We start from the raw sequence: 17029 nt of genomic DNA, 5'->3' as shown, positions 1-17029 counted from the left end.
TGGGGTCAGGGTATGTGTTCTTGCTGTGTGCCAGTTCCATGTTAGGATGAGACCTGAAAGTGCAGTAATGGATGTAGAATTTGCTTTTTCTGGGGGGAAGTTCAAATTGCACATGGTAAGCATGACCTATGTTGTTATGTTGTACCTATTCTGTTCAGTCCATGGGCCACCTTTCTCATTTCTGTTCTAGAATAATAGTTAGCAATAAGAGAAAGTAATGGTGTTGGCAGAGGAAATGTTGGAGTTTCCCTGCAGACATGTGAGGCTTTCTAAGCTGTGTGAATGGTGCTGGGCTGTGAAGTATGCTCACGTTCTTGGTGAAATGCATTCATAGAGTGCAAGCACTGATGAACAAGCTTTACATCTCATCTGTTCATGGGCCTCATGGATCAAGCTGTATTCCAGGGGTCAATCCAAGAGAAGAACCCAGCCTCAGAGAACTGTTGAGCCCTAATGGTGATGATGCTGCTGTGGCAATCTAGACCTCCCTTTAGGTCACTCAGAAGTTAGCATTTGAGATTTTCATACATACATATATATATATATATATATATATTTTATTGAGGACGGGGTGAGGATTTTTTTGTTTGGTTGTTTTTTTTTCTTTCTTAATGGTGAAATACTGCATATTACAAAGATCTGGTAATTTCATTTTTATTATGCCTTCTTCCCATCCTGTAAAGATGAGCAGCTGTATACAAGTCCACCTGGTCACAGCAGTGAGGCACGTCTGTTCCGCCCCCTGGATCATGATGCAAGAAATATAGGATCAAGGGGTGAGATGGTGCTGTATTTCAGGTGGCGTGCTCCTTCTACCTGCACGGCTTGAGACACTAGTACAATTTCTTGCAAAGGGGTTGGAGGCTAATAAACCGATGGCTGTGATGCAGAAGCTGAACCTGTAGCGTCATTGGCATGCAGAGCAAATAATTGTATTTCCTTGATGCTGTGTGCCTGTGTTCTGCAAAGGCTTGACTCTCCACCATACTCGTGGTTGTAACTTGCTTTTGTTTCTTTCCTCTGCTCTTCTTTCAGGGGCTGTACTTTTTGTTTGTTTTTGAGTTCCTCTGTAAAGAGAGAGTGATGGAGATTGTTTGTCAGGTTAGATAAACACAAAGGTGTGATTTACATAAAGCTGGAAGTTGAAGAAACAAGGTTTGTTAACCTCTGCATTTGGCACCTATTGATTAAGCAGACTAAATGATGTGAACAAAACTCTCTCAGGGTGATACAAGTCTCTCAAAAGTTTGACATGGTAGTGTAATGATAGTCACTGGAAATGAAAGCCATACTGTTTATAGTATGGTGATAACAGTTCAATTTTTTAACTTGGTTTTTTATACCTGTTTTTCTGTTTTCAAAGTCTGAGTGAGTTTCATATTGAACATTTGACTTCTATGTTGTCCAATCCAAGTTAGCTAGGCAGAAAAGATCCGAATGCTGGAGTCTTCTGCAGAAACTAATTAAAGAAGACAGCTGAGTGTATTGCATCTTCCTAAGAATAAGCCCCCCATTGTTAGGTGTGCACTGAAGTCACTCATTATCAGAGATCATGTGTGGTGCCACACAGTACTCAAAGAAGTCGCATCGAAATTTGCCAGCACAGCAGTCTTGTCCTTTCTCTGCATTCACATTTTCATTTAATTTCTTTAAAACTAAAATACTTGTGCTCAGCAGCATGCACTTATGCTGTAGACCTGATTTCCATAGTGCCCACAACAGTCAGGTTACTTTTATGTACTGTCTTATGCTGGTTTTGCATTGACTGTAAACCTGTGGGCAACATGGGAATTTAAGTGGCTGAACGATAAAATTCTCAAATGTGGTACAGTGAGTGGACATTCCTGCAAGGAAATTAAATGATTTGGTTAAACTTCTACTAGTGCTGGGCCTTATATTTTAATTTCCAGTGTGAAGATAAGGGACTTAAAAGTTGTATTTTATTTAAGAGAAAAATGATGTAAAAATGTTATTACCCTTTGAGTGTATACATTTTAGATTTCAGGGTTTTTTTGAGGCAACTTCTGCTCTTTTCTTATTTCCTCTTTTGGCAGACAGACATTTATACTGAGGTGTCTTTATAGACATTGCTTGAAATACCTAATTGATAAGTGAACAGAGTGTTCAAGAGGTATGTTGCTACGGCTCATTTTTTTGACGGCTAACATTAGCCTGAACCTGTTCTTGAAAAAACAGACCTTACTTAAGGAATGGGAAACACACAAACTAATAGAGTACATACATAGCAGGAATGTTTCAGCACTCCCCCAGTCCACATGCAGTGCATCCTGATTCTTAGGGAAGCACGCTGTTAAAGATTATGGGTGCATGGGGGTGGATCAAGAGAGCTGTCAGCATTTTCATACAGGCCTTTACATAGAACTGGTAGGACCTAATCATACAATGTGCCTCCTAGGAAACTGAGTGATACTTGTCATGCAGTTTCAAGTATGTACCTATCTGTGCTGGTGAAAAGAAGAAAAATTGCATTTTGGGGAAAATAAGATGGGCTGAGCAGTATGCTCTTAACACACCTATTTGCAGTCTGGCTTCTCTTTTAAGCAGCCACAGCACTGCCAGTATTTGTTTTCCTAAACAGTAGCATTCATTTCACTCTGTAAGGTTAAAACCAGCATTCTCTCAATAGCTCATTTCAAAGGCAAAATTGAAAACCCATGACCCACGAGGTTTAGGTTTAAGTGGTGTTGTGCTAACAGCCTATTTCTGCTGCCTTGCGACCTCAGCTTTCCATTACCTCAGCCAAGGTTAAAACTTTTTGACTTTTTCATGGCACAGGCATTGTATTTTCAGCATGTTTTTGAAGATGTGAATCGGAGTCAAAAGCTGAGGTAACGGCATTTGTTCGCAGGCAGAAATAGAATGGAACGAAGGCAATAGAAATAATTCAGTCAAAATGCTATGAACAGAAAGCATGTGATGAGATATTCTGATACTCTTTAATATCAGGTTATTTTCAGAATATGTTACTAATAGGTGTCTATTTGTCAGTTCCACAGCTTTCATTTCTGTACTAAGAATATTTCATACCAGATGGTGGTGTAGTATCCAGAGTTCTATAGAAAGACCCAATTATTTAAGGCTCATAATGCAATCTATACTATATGCAAGACAGCACATTGAGAACAGTCATAAATTATCAGTGTCAACTTTGGATCTGTGATTGTGGCTCTGGAAATAAGCACAAGACAGTTCTTAAGGGTAAAGTCTTCAGGAGTATCTAAACTTAGGATATAAGCACTAGAAATTAGCCCAGGCACTGTTAAATTCCTGCTCTGTCAGTTTAATTTCAGCATTCCCTTTCCTCACTCTGTCCCTGCTTTTAGTTAAGTATTTTATACTTAGCTCTGTTACACATTTAGTTTGTAAAGTATCACTTGGTGAGAAAGTGCTTAACAGTGGAGATGGCTCTCTGGAAAATTCCTGGAAGTAACAGAGACTCCCTTACTGTAACAGACCTCCAGACAGCATTGTGCAATATTGGAGATGAGGGGTGGTAAAGCAGTCGTTTAAGTACTTGCTGGCTGGATTTATGAGCAGATTTATTATTTTCACCTCTTTTGGCATCTTTACTCATCAGCACACAAATAACAGCATACAAGTAACAAATTATTCTGGTTTATTTAGAGAAACCCAACATGTATTCTTGGAAGAGAATTCTGAAGGAAATCCTCACTCAATCTTTACTTCTTGTTAGAAGCCTTGTCTACTAATATGAAAGTTGTAGGCTGAATATTTTCAATTAAGTTGTGAACTCTGTATTAAATTGTAATAGCCTTCATGGATACTCCTTGACAAATATCATTGATACCAGGTGGATTTTTTTCAGTATCTTCTTGATGGTAAGGAATAAATTTTCGCTGTAAGATCATTTAAAGTAGGTTAGCATCAGCTTTCCTACCTTCCTCTGCGACTAATTTTGAAACATGATAGAGAATCACTGAAGCACTATCAGAGTCACTGATAGTGATTGCGGCAGTGACATTTGCTTTCTCCTTCCTCTTTTTCACAGTTCTGTCTGGTCCTGAACATGGCATCAATGTAAATAGTGGCAAGATGCTGGCAGCCTGAGCTTGCGCGTTCCTTAATGACACTTCTGTTGGTGTTTAATCTAATGCATATGCTGCCATTTTTTAAAGGGTATCTGTGAAATAGAAAATACACTACTTAGCAGGAGGGCTGCAAAGTGCTTCTTGCAGGATGTTCTGGACACTTACTACCAGCTGGACTGCATATAAAAAGCTCATTGCCATGTTTTTAATTCTTTCCTCAGGAATTTGAACTAGTAGTTTTGTCACACATACTTTGTATGTTTTCTTTTCCCACCCTTCCCCTTGTACCCTTCATTTTAGATCTAAATGAGTGTGGACTAAAGCCACGGCCGTGCAAACACCGGTGTATGAATACCTACGGCAGCTACAAGTGCTACTGTCTGAACGGCTACATGCTTATGCCAGATGGAACGTGCTCGAGTACGGCAAGGCTTGTTGCTTGCTTTTTTCCGAGCTCCTCAAGACCCCTGCTTGAGTTTCCCTGGGAAACTTTTATGAAATGAAGATGAGTAAAAGACTAATCTTGCTGGAAATTAGGTGGTTGCACAAGATGAACCTCTTTTTTTTTTCTAATGAAATTAGGCTGAACAAAACAAGAGCAAATATTTTGATTTTATTAGTTTTATTACAAGTTTCCCCAGCAGCATTCTTCCGGGTGTAGTATTAGTGCTGTAAATCATGTTAATTGGCCTTCAGGGACAAGTGCTTGCAGTTTTCATTGCGGCAAGACATCTGCAGCTCTGCTGTACTATGCTCTTATGAATGTAAAATCATTAAAGCTGCAGATGTTGGTTGTTTGACTATAATATTATACTATCGTCTCACTGGAGATCAGGTTCCTACTTGCTCCCATGAAAGTGGATATTTTGAGTGTTTGGACAGAGAGAAGGGGAGGGAAATTATTTTTCGGTAGGAATACTCTTATTTTAAAATGGCAGTGTGGTCCAGGAGGCTTAATGTTCCTTATGGGGGATGCATTCCATGAGGAATATGCTACAATTGTGGTGATTTTATTAATTTTATTTCTTCCCCCTAGAGATGCAATTTGTGGGAAGTAGAAATTTACTAAATATGTGTTTGCTCTTTAGAGCCCAAACGGATACCTGTCACATTCAACAAGCATTTTCCCACTTCTGTCATAATTAAACGATGTCTTAATTCTCCAGAGTTTTCCGTCATTTTCTGGTACTGATCAGAGCCCTTATCTAAATACGTTTTCTCCCAGATGCCCTTTCTTGCTTGATGGCAAACTGTCAGTATGGCTGTGATGTGCTGAAAGGGGAAGTGCGCTGCCGCTGTCCGTCTCCGGGACTACAGCTAGGGCCTGATGGCAGGACTTGCATAGGTAGGTGATCTAATGTAGATCAACTTTCTTTTTTTCTCCAGAATGTTTTTATCCTTACACTGAATGCAGTTCAAGAGAGTTTATCAGATAAATATATTTAGCATGCATCATACATGCAGTTTAAAGATACTATTAATGAGAACTGGGACAGGTATTTTGCTCAGGTGCTCTCAGGTGGTCTGTGTCAGAGATCACCAGTGCTTGCCTACAGTTCTACAAGTTTCACTGACTGCTTAAAACCCACACAGGCTGCTTGGTATCCAAGCTGTCGGCCCTTACCACTCTTATCACTGGGTCATTTTAAACTGTTTCTAACAGAGACTCCAAAATACCAGCCTGCATTAAAAAAAAAAGAGGAATGGGGAGGTCATTTCTCCCTCATAACCAACAGGGTGGTGCCTAGGCTCAGGGAGTGGAGGGATTTGTGTTAATCATTGAGATTATTCTTGGATAAGGTGAAGGTCCATGCACACTCCCAGTATGAATGGGATTGAAGCTGCTGTCTTTCTTCTGTACTGTGAAAACTCCAGATTAAAATAAACTCAGGAATTCAGACTGTCTGAAAGTGAAATGTTTTGTTCCCACGTTCATGAACATGGAAAAGGTGTTTATGATTAATCAGAGTGTATTGCGCCACACTGTACTATGGTCTGAAGAACGGTGTGATGTGATTTAATTAGTCATTAACTATACATCGTTGAGTGAATATGATGCTCCAGTGATTTTATTATTTATATCTTATGCAGTTCTACAGTTCCATAGCCAGTAACAACATTTGGACTGAAAGAATATAAGAGAATGTGAATGCCCTAATCATCTATGTCGATATCATGGCTGTCTATAGGGGAGGTGGTGGTTCGCCAAGTGGCTGATGCATGCTGACCAAGAATTTGTTGGCAGAGCAAGGGACCAGTTCTAGATCTTCTGATGTTTGGCACGTCTGTCTATGCAAAAGAAAGGGATGAACAGGAGAAAAAAACCATCATCGTAACATGCTGAAGGGATAGAATTGTGGTTAATCACTGTAGACATTATGGCAGAGATTTTTGAAGAGGCCATAGCGAGATGAATGATTTAACTACAAACTCAAGGAAATTATATCAAGTACAGGAATTTACCAGAAAAATACTTGCAAGATCCTTTTTCTCATTTTTATATTCAGGCTAACTTCATACTTTGGAATAAAGTGTGCTTTCAGTGCTGAAGACTGGCACTCAAACCAGTTATGTGAAGCTCTTTCATTTCTTCAGTGTAGTTTTTAAAAGAATACTTTTTTTCCCCCAGAAAGGTGAAGAACCAGTGTATCCACATTTAGTTGGGTGTGCATCATTCAGATTGAGCGCATAAACTTGTTTTTAAAAGTTCCAAAAAAAGCTTCAGAGCAGCCTTGTACAAGGCAGAGAAAGTAGTCACAGCAAGAGATGTCTGACTGCTCTTCATGGGTCATAACATGATCTACTCCCCTTTTTTGGTAAGAAGCCACCATGGCATGCACCCTTTTTGTTCTCTCTCAAGTTTGAGTTGGAGTAAATACCACCAGGAATTGAAGCTATCTGGGACTATTAACTGTGCCTTTTCCTCACATGCGTACAAGCCCATCCCTGTTGGGGAGGTTGTCAGCTCCAGCGAGGATCTGGCTATTGCTACAATATAAACAGAAGTGTAGATGATGGTAAAAAACCTGAAGTATGCATTGGCTGCAGCTCATAAAATCCTTGTTTGAGGAGAGTCTGAAAGACAGCTGGGAATTCAATGCTTATTTTTAGCACAGGTGGAAATTCCTCTAGGCATTATTCTATTCTTAGTTTAACCCGTGCTGATCTTTCTCTTGTTGACATGTTCCCTCGAGACAATCAGTAAAAAGCCACAAAACAACATAACTATGAAGGTAAGTCATATAAACTAAGTAATTAATTGAAAAATAATCCAGCGAAGTATTGATTTAAGAAAATGGATTAACTGACTAATTGACTCTTGAATCAACAAATCAGTCAGTGTTGCCAGCTGTTTGGATTGGGATTTTCATTTAATGAAATTAAGCAGTTTACACATTTTCAGAAGGTCTGAGATTATTTGAGGACTGAAAATAATTATTTTTACTGTAAAATAAATTCTTACTAGTTGTTTTGTTGGTGTAAAGACAAAAATATGGCTTTAAATTACTATATTAAAATCAATCTCATAGTTGTTTAATATTCGTGTTGGTAATATGGTCATAGTCACAGCAAAAGAGAAGCAAGACCTTGTAATTTGGCTTCTTTGTTGAACACTGACCATCACATCATTAGGTGCTGCCTGTATTATGTGCCTTTGGAATGGTTCCCTGGCTCTAAGTCTGGGCGTGCACGTCTGTGGTAGACCAGGCTGAGATGATGAGAATACAAATCACTCCTTCATGCCCTGGTTTTCTTAGGAAGCAGGTACGAGCCACAGCATGTTGCAGCAGACAAAACAGCCTTATACCATTTGTGTCCAGGTGTGAATTGGCATGGCTCCATTGACTTGAAAGAAGCTACAGTCACTGTATCTGAGAGTATCTGAGTATCTGAGAACTGCAGGAGACCAATTTGTAAACACTTGAATACCATCTTCTAGCTAATTATTGAAAAGTTTTTTTTTCCACTAGTAACGAGCATCCACACACCTCTCATAATAAATGCAAGTGGTAGACTGTTCTGTTTTCCACTATTTTTGTGTCAGTTTTCAACAGTGTATTGGTTAGCTGTTCAGCCTTGTATCTTTAGGATGTGTAACTGCTGAGAAAATTAAACAGTACCGCTAAAGTGCTCTTAGCATCTAACATACCTCTTGCCCTATGGGAATTTGCATAAGCGTGAGTATGTACAGAGGGAAGACAGACAAGCTACATTTGGTTTGAAAGAACATAATCCCTGCCATGATGAGGTCTATTCAGCAGCTAATCTTGTTCTTACTAGATTGTTTTTGAACCTGTGGTTTAAAGAAAACAAAAGCCCCAACAAAGAACCCCAACTAAACAGTAATCACGAGTCTGAAATTTGCAGCCTTGAAGTAACATTTTAATAAAGGGTAGAAAATCGTGGCTTGTAAATCAAATGGCACTGAGAAACATCGTAGGATTTGTACAACTTAATAATGTACTCGAAGACTAAACCGTTAATAATAAATTCAAATCAAGAGGCAGTTTTATAGGGACATTCAGGCATGTGGAGAGATGCCCAGTACTGGCCTTGTTTTCTTTCTCATTCAGGCCTCTACCACAGCATTGCAGAAGTACTCTCTATGGAGAGTAAAGGAGAGCTACTATGTCAAAGCACCCTGCTAGGCCAGGAGCATGGGAGCTCAGGGAATAAATCCTTGCTGTACTCTGTAATTCTTCATGAAAAGTGGGACAGTGCCAGCAGGAGCCACTGGGCGAGCCCATCTAGCCAGTGATTCATGGCTTTAGGTCACTTCCCATGGCTGTGGGAAACACAGCTTTGGAAATTTTGAAGCTACATCTCCCCTGTCTTGAGTAGCTACCCCTAAGCAACTGGCAGGTTTGTGGTAATGTTTTTTTCTCTGCAGCGAAAGAAACTCAGGCTTCTCTCTGCTTTGTTCAGGCCTCTTAAACAAGTAGCAGGGCATCAATCACTCAGCTTTGTTTTGCACTCTTGACACCTGCAGCTGAAGTGCTCCTTTTGGGAAAAGAATTGCATGGAGAAAACCTTGCTTCCGCATAGATCAAGAGCCTGATAGAGCTGCAGAGCAAAAGCTTGAACTGTGCCCTGTAGATAACCAAAGATGTCAGGAATGGCATGCGTCAGAGGCAGCCGTGCATGTCAGGTCTCTGCCTCAGTGAAGAATTAGGATTTAAGCACTCAGCAGGCTTCAGCTCAATGTACAAGCATTACAAAGTGAGTGGTAGCTCAAGCAGCTTTTGTCTATCAGCCTGACCTCATCTGAGAGTTTCCTAGATGGTGAAAGCAGCACTTGGTGAACATCAGCTGTTCCCTGGGCCTCTGCTTGGCTTGTTAGTCAGCATGAAGAGCAGCGGCTTCTGGGAGATGAAGGGCACCAAACTTTTACTGAGCATCACCTGTGTCTTCCCACTCCTCTGTCCTTGCCTGGACGTTGCTTGCTGAAGCACTGCTTCAGGTCCTGCTGGGGCCCACTGACAGGGCAAAGGGGAGCTATGTATCTCAGCACCTCAGAGAGGTATTAAGGTCACTTAGCCAACTTCTCTGTGAGAGAGGGGTCCACTACAGCTCAGGCAGTGTGCAGGGTAAGAGATTGCAAAAAGCATGTACTCAAAAAGCATTTTGCCTGTGGCAGGTAATTGGTAGGAGACTCAGAAATACTGCACCCCTGGCGTTAGCTTGAACTCTCTGTTTAGAGCAAGTCCTGAGCAGATGAAGATTTCCTGATAGGCAGGTCATGGATTAGGGACACCTGAGATTTTAAAAACACGAACAACTTCCTGCTGCAGGGTGATGTACTTTGAATATGCCTGTATGATCTGTGCAACAGGAACAATATTCCAGGCATGTTTCAGAAAATGAATTACTGGGGTAGTTATTATTCCTTGCCTGTAAATCCAGGTGCTGCCTTTATAACTGGGCAGGGCTTGGTGGGACAAAAGAAAGCTATAGAAATAACAAAAAATAGCTTTTCTTCAGACAAATACCATAAAAGTTTCAAGGAAGAGTGTTTAGAGGCTTTGAAGAAGCTTTTGTGCATTCTGTGGGGAATTGGAGAATGTCTCCTCTCCAAGGAGAAGTGTACCAAGATGGCAAGAACATAAGAGCAAGCATTCCAAATTCAGTAGCAATGCTTGTTATACCAGTGTATCTCTTGTCACTCACAGTATTTGTAAAGGCTTGTGGCACTGGAGGCATAAAAATTTGAGCATGTGACCAGGAGCTAAACTGAGATGGCACAGCCAGAGGAATTGGTGAGATATCCCTGCTGGCTGGCCACCGTGTAGCCAAAAAGACCTTATAAAAAATACTTTGCCTATTCTTTACGTTTTTATTATGTAAAACCAGTTTAATTTAGACAGTATAGATTGTATTTTAACTGCTATTAAAAATAATTCAGTTCCTTTCTTTCCACAGATATTGATGAATGTGCTACTGGGAGAGTCATCTGTCCACAATTTAGGCACTGTGTCAATACTTTCGGAAGCTACATTTGCAGGTGTTATAAAGGCTTTGATCTAATGTACATCGGAGGCAAATACCAATGCCATGGTACTCACAACTTATTATGTGCATGTAATAGAGCTGCATATTCTAAACTGAAATAGAATGTTTACTTACTGTGTTTGAAATGTTGAAGCAGGTTGTTTTAGTTTGCATTGCACCTTATTTTAGGAATTGGGTGGATTATAGAAATAGTCCATGAAACAGAAAGCATGTATTTGGCCTGTGTATTCTTGTAACTGGCTCTCCTGTGGAAACTAGTGGGAGAGCAGAGCTGATGACCTCAGGAATTCCTTTCCAAAGGCTTTGTCCCCTCAAGTTTCACTGTGCACAGGCAGTTCTGGGTCTGAAGCAGCGTATGGGCTTAGGCTATGTCTAGGTATGTACACTGTAACATGCCCCAAGATCTAAGATAAGATGAGGTGGCTAGAGCAGACCCCACCTCCTTCCAAACCTGGCTGCCCAACTTTCATTCCCCTGAAGACAGGTGGGGAAGAGGCAGGGGCTAGGAAACAACCTGTCTTTGGACATGAGACTGGAATGCAGTTGGTGTATGACCTTCAACAAAGATGTTCCCAGATCCCATTGTCTTAGTTACCTAGTGCCTCAACTGGTTATGATCCTTTCACTGAAAAAAAGATTGTGTGGAGACAATGAGGCATTGCTTTATGTTTGTTTAAATTTATTTTTTCAAGAGAAATCTCAGTGCAGAGGACTGGAATTTGGGGATTTTGCTTTCATCACCAACAACAAACATGGAAATGCCATATGAGATATTTCCAGCAGTTTCTACTTGATGTAGAAATATCTGCACAGATGTAAAAAAAGAGGAAGCATTTAATGAAAAAACAGTTTGATGCCTGTGTGATTAAGACCATACAAATTCCTATACTCAGTTTTTCTATGTCACCTGTAGAAGTGTTTATTAAAATCATGATCTTCATGATCTCAACTGCAGTCTACCCACATAACTGAAACCGATGCTTAGATATAAGCTGAGCAATGCCAGAGTTTCACAATAGTCCCTTTTACCCTCACATTTGTATAACCACATTGGTTTGTGACTATCTTCCTTTTCCCACTGGCAATTCAGTTTTATTAAACTTCTCAAAATAATACTATATTCCTAATGACCACACTACTGTCTGTGTTTCTGCAGGGGAAGTCAAGTTTCTTTGATGTAGATGATTTTGTATATAACTTTCTGTTGCAGATATAGATGAATGTTCCCTTGGCCTCCATCAGTGTGGTAGTTTTTCACGATGTTACAATATCCCAGGATCCTACAAATGCAAGTGTAAAGAAGGGTACAGAGACAACGGAACAAGCTGCATACGTACGTAATGCTCCTTTGAAAAGAAAGGAATTCTGAGAGTAAATGTGTCCCATGGTGTAATTCTTGAGATACAGCACTATCAGGCTCAGTTTCTCTTAACTATTCTTAATACTTGATAAGGGGCCAGGGAATGTAGTCAGGGTTTTCTGAGTCTTAGCATGCTGTGTTAAAAATACCTTTTCCTGAGACATTTTCATAATTAGAAAGAAATTCACCTCTCCCTGTTCACAGCTGGATTCTAGAGATTGCTTCAAGATGAGAGCAACTGGGTAAGCAGGGTAGGTCTGGTCAAACAGTACGTATTACTCATACTTTGTTGTTAGGTGCACTCTGCAACTGGCCCATTTCAGCTGCTCACCCCATCCACACCTTATTGCTCCCCGGATGTGAGCAGAGCTGAGAGGGAGGATTTCTCTGGACAAATTCCCTGTTGGAAAATTCCCTTCCTCACCTTTCTCTTGGGAGAAGCAACCACCCCTTTTGTACAGCTCCCCCACATTTGATATCCCTCCAGACTGTGCAGCTCTATGATATCTGCTTAATCTTTTTGAGAACCCTGGGTTCATACCAGGGTTTTGGTCTTTGGTGACTCACTGATCTCTTTGAAGAGCAGTACCATTGCGGACTTGTTTCTTTTAGCTATAGCTGTGTTATGGTGATGTGTTCTGGCTAAGGTGATTTTTCCCAACCTCAGTGCTTGCAATTGTATGTGGAGACACTTCACATGTGTTACTGGATGCAGTCTCAAGATGCATTTTATATTTTAATGTACCATAATGTAAAACCTGCAGGGTATTCAAAAGAATGGTAATAAACAGGTGGCCAGAGAGAAAACCTTTTAACCTGCTATCATCAAACAATTAATTGTTCACAAACAGTATTTCATCATTTTAGCTGTGGGTTATACTTGAAACACTTGTACACAAAATACATGACTGGAGTTCTTACTGGGGCTTTTAAGATCTCCGGTGAGGCATAAAGGCTTATAAGCAAATAGAAAATGATAAATAACAAAACAGATGTTCTTGTGTTTCATGTCTGCAGAAACTGCTCTTGTGAAACCAAGTTAAAATTTTTTGTCCTTTCTTTATGAAACGCTGGTGAGATGGTACTTTAGGCATTGTCACTGCTGTGTAGGTTGTATTCAGTTCACCTCTACTTCGTGGAGGTTGAAAAAGTGTCATTTACTTAGTCTCCTGGTGTTTGGCAAATGGAAGGATCTAAATGAAGGCTATTGGGTTAGGTTTAATCTCTGTAAAATGATTAATGCTTACTGACAAGGAGAAAAGTTTAAAAGAGGTGGGGGGATCTGAAAGATAACTTTCTTAAGCCAAACCTATATGCCCATCCATGACTGAAGTAGTTGTAACACTGGAGTCTTACTAAACTTGCCTCTGCTCCTGAGTACAAACTTGTCCAGTTTAGAGGGCTGCCTAAGACACATCTTCCTGTCCATGCGTTTTTACTAACAGTGCTTCTGGGTAAGTTTTGCCAACATTTCCAGAGAGTTGATGCTTGGGAGGAGGTGGGGATGGCTTTCAGCCATTCTAAATCATCCTAAACTGGTGTAATGAGAAGTGCTTTCTAAACAGATGTGATAATTCAGCAGTGCTGATGCCAAAGTATGTTTCTAAGTAGTGGAAACATTCAGAAGAAGAGAAATTATTTCAGCAAAGACACTTGTGTCATAATGAAACATATTGCTAAGTTTCCAAAGCGAGAGACTCAGATGTCCATTTTGGTCCCATTTTGATTCTTTTTGCAGTTATTCCTAATGTTATGATTGAACCACTTGATCCATATCATATAATCAAGGGCAACAGCACGCTCCCTAAGGGAGACAGTGGTATAACCAATAGGATTCCTGATGTTGGAGGCACAAGGCAACCCCTCAGACCACCATATGTACCTGCTGTTGTTACAGAAAGACCAGTGATTAGACCGACTCGACCTACACCCCGGCCAACGACTCGACCTACACCCCGGCCAACGACTCGACCTACACCCCGGCCAACGACTCGACCTACACCTCGGCCAACGACTCGACCTACACCTCGGCCAACGACTCGACCTACACCCCGGCCAACGACTCGACCTACACCTCGGCCAACAACTCGACCTACACCTAGGCCAACGACTCAACTGACAGCAAGGCCAACCACTAGGTATGTGCCAGTGACAACAAGGCCAGTGACAAGGTCTCCACCTCCAACAGCACCTCAACCTCCAACATTAAGACCTACACTACCAGCACAAACAACTCCCTTGATAACAGCTGAAGAGCCTTCACATATTCCCATTGAAACTACATCTTCCCAAGGAATTACAGATGATAACAGGATCCAGGTAGATCCCCAGAAACCCCGAGGAGATGTGTTCAGTAAGTAATTTTACATATCCTTTCATTTATCAGAATTGTAGATGCGGTGAGGTGAAAGCATGCATATACTGTTTTGAGGTTTTTTGGAACACTTTATCAGTGAGAACAAAGACATGAAACTGAAAATGGTCATAAGGTAAAGCTGCACAGATGATTTCATTACCTGCCAAAAATGTGGGGAGAAAGTTCTGAATCAGTTCAACCAAAACTTTCATTTTTCTTTTCTTCCTATGATTATTTGTGAGTATATTGTCTTGTATAAGCAGTTAACCTGATTATGCCTGCAGACACAAGTTTTGGAGAAATTAAAGACGTCACTGAAGAGTATTGAAATGCAACATAACTCATAAATGGTAAATGGATTAAAATTCAGGGATTGGGAGTCACTCTTAACATATTTCCTTATCTTTAAGAATGGTAAGAAGTGACAGCGTATTTGATTATCTAAAGACTGTTGTATCACCTGTAGTGTATAAATTCAAATAGGTTTGAATGTTTATGACTAGGCAATGGGAAAATTGCGTAAAAATAACAGAGGCTAATTTTATAGACCCCAGCTATGAAAACAGAAACATGAAAAGCTGAAGATAGTAAAGCTTTTCATAGCATGAACACATAGCATTTTAAGAGCTTCTCTGAAATCAGCAGCACCATTTCTACACCAGCTTCAGTGCATACCACAGAAGACATTGCTGACATATGCAAGAGCTACACATATCTGCCAAGAAATACTCAACACCCGATTTCTGCCTCTAATTTTAGAGCCAGGGAGGGTGGCTGGATCAGTCCTTCTCCTTCAGCTTGTTGTACAATAAAGCTGCTGAAGTGATGTAGTAGGAGGAAAAGTTTGCTGTCTCAGAGCAGGTGTGCTAGCAATGTGGGAGTGTTTTTCCGGTTGTTTTGGCACCTGTGCAGTAACTTCTTGGGCTATGTTCTTGTAGATTTTTTTGTTCCTTGTGAGAAACAGTTTGTTTTCCCTGTTGACGTTTATCTATTGCAGACAGTTTGGTAAATTTAAAACAGAGACAGAAGCTGACGTAGAATTTGGGAAGATAAATCCTCCTACTACTCATAGGAGTGTGCTTTTGTTTTTTTCAAGGTTATTTGTTAAACAATCTATATTCAGTTAGAAGTATAAAAACGTGTTTATGAAAGATTCTAAAAAGAAACATAGTAAAGACTCCTGAAACTCACCATAATGGGAACCAGTCATTAAAAATACAGAATTATGTGGCAATTATTCTAGACTCTAGTGTTACGCTTCCCAGGTGTCTCACATTGCAAGTGTTATCTTGAATTCTTAATCAGAGGGATAGTTTTAAGCTATTTTCATGGAGTTATAACAATCCCCTGTATAAAGCTTATCATGTACAATTAGTCTTTCTGGATTGTCCCTAGAGGCTAGATTTTAAAGCTAATGCTTTCAGCACATATGCTTCAAATACAGGGGTTTGGGAAGTAGGAAAGTGGAAGTGTTTTAAGTTTGGTTTTTGACTGTAAGTTTACATTATGGTGTATATAACAAACATGGCAAAAAATAATCTTTGCAAAGTGTTTATCAACTATTTAATTAGGTCAGCTGCCACCCTTTGAGGCTGGTGATATACATAGCTTCAAAGGCTTTCGTGCACAATACAGAAGGATTTCATCAGGTCAAGCTCCAGCAACTGTTACTGGCCTCAGTAGGTAATACAGGGACAGACAGCTCCTCAGATCAAGTCAGTAGATACATGTCATTAATCCCATATTATTTTTGCTATTCCCTGCTAAAGATATATATGATACAAACATGTGTGTGACATAACTGTGTGACTAAAGGCATACTCCACTTGTGCTCTAGATTATAGGAGTTTGCATGATGCTAGTAATGTGATCCTTAATGAAGCTGATGCCTTTCCTCCTCTCCCTTTTATCTCTTATTCTCTTCTTTCTGCTCTTTTTCCCCCTCTTTTAACTTCTGGCCACTTTGAAAGTATCATCTAGGTAGTCACTTAGTCCCCTCCCACTTTCTTGCTGGCATTTATATAGTGAGTGCATAAAATCCTTTGTTTAGGATGTGAAACCTACAGCTGGTTGCAAACCAGTTCTGTTCCAGAAGAATGTGCTACCATGTCAAGGAAAGCATTGCTTGTAGAGTAAGGTATTAATTCGTCCACTGAATCCTGTTACTGTAGGAGTTTGTGGGGAAGAGAAGCAGGACTTCAGTTTTGTACAATATTCAGAAGAATTATGGCTGCTTCCTCATGTGTTGCCAAGGGCTGTTGTGTCCCAGAGATGCAGAGTTGTTGTATCACAAACAGTAGCATTTTATCACATAAGGATGGGCAAAACCCAGCACAGAGAGTACTCTAGCCAGCAACCACCAGCAATTCTGATCTCCAGCTCTTAGTACCTGCTGAGGACCTCAGTATTTGACGTTGTGGGTTTAAACCAGGTTATCTTATGATGCGTGGACTTATTCCTTCCTTTTTTTCTCCCCCAGGCTCTGAAGTCTTAGCCAGACTTCGATAAAGCAGCAGGACAGTAAATGCTGCGCTGTGTAGTGATCTGAATAGGTGGTACTTCTGTTAGGTAATCCATGGTAAAGGGGTTGTTGGTGCACTGTGCATTAGCACAGGTCTACTAGCACAGTAAACCAAATCCTGCAAATGTACTTGGTGATCTAGGACTGATCCACATCAAATCTCTCAAACCTTGACTTTTCATTATTTAACCTTTTTTCTGAGCTTACCCTTG

The 17029-nt window shown here is 40.4% G+C and overlaps 1 protein-coding gene across 5 annotated transcripts in view; it reads left to right on the top strand.

Annotated features, from left to right (window-relative positions):
• NPNT (nephronectin) overlaps positions 1 to 17029 on the top strand; it is a 46317-nt gene that overhangs the window by 17915 nt on the left and 11373 nt on the right. For 3 of the 5 annotated variants that reach the window (XM_062636687.1, XM_062636688.1, XM_062636691.1), the window contains 6 exons: positions 684 to 776; positions 4371 to 4490; positions 5296 to 5415; positions 10491 to 10625; positions 11791 to 11913; positions 13679 to 14293. In XM_062636687.1, the coding sequence (XP_062492671.1) occupies positions 684 to 776; positions 4371 to 4490; positions 5296 to 5415; positions 10491 to 10625; positions 11791 to 11913; positions 13679 to 14293 (1206 nt within the window). The remainder of the gene's footprint in view (positions 1 to 683; positions 777 to 4370; positions 4491 to 5295; positions 5416 to 10490; positions 10626 to 11790; positions 11914 to 13678; positions 14294 to 17029) is intronic. The other 2 variants (XM_062636689.1, XM_062636690.1) reach the window with 1 other exon arrangement.

The sequence above is a fragment of the Pezoporus occidentalis genome, unplaced genomic scaffold, assembly GCF_034315485.1.
Source record: "Pezoporus occidentalis ecotype Australia unplaced genomic scaffold, CSIRO_AGI_Poc_V1 ctg49, whole genome shotgun sequence".
NCBI classification, from domain to species: domain Eukaryota; kingdom Metazoa; phylum Chordata; class Aves; order Psittaciformes; family Psittacidae; genus Pezoporus; species Pezoporus occidentalis.
Note: the sequence above shows the minus strand (reverse complement) of the source record. Positions and strands in the feature narration are given on the sequence as shown.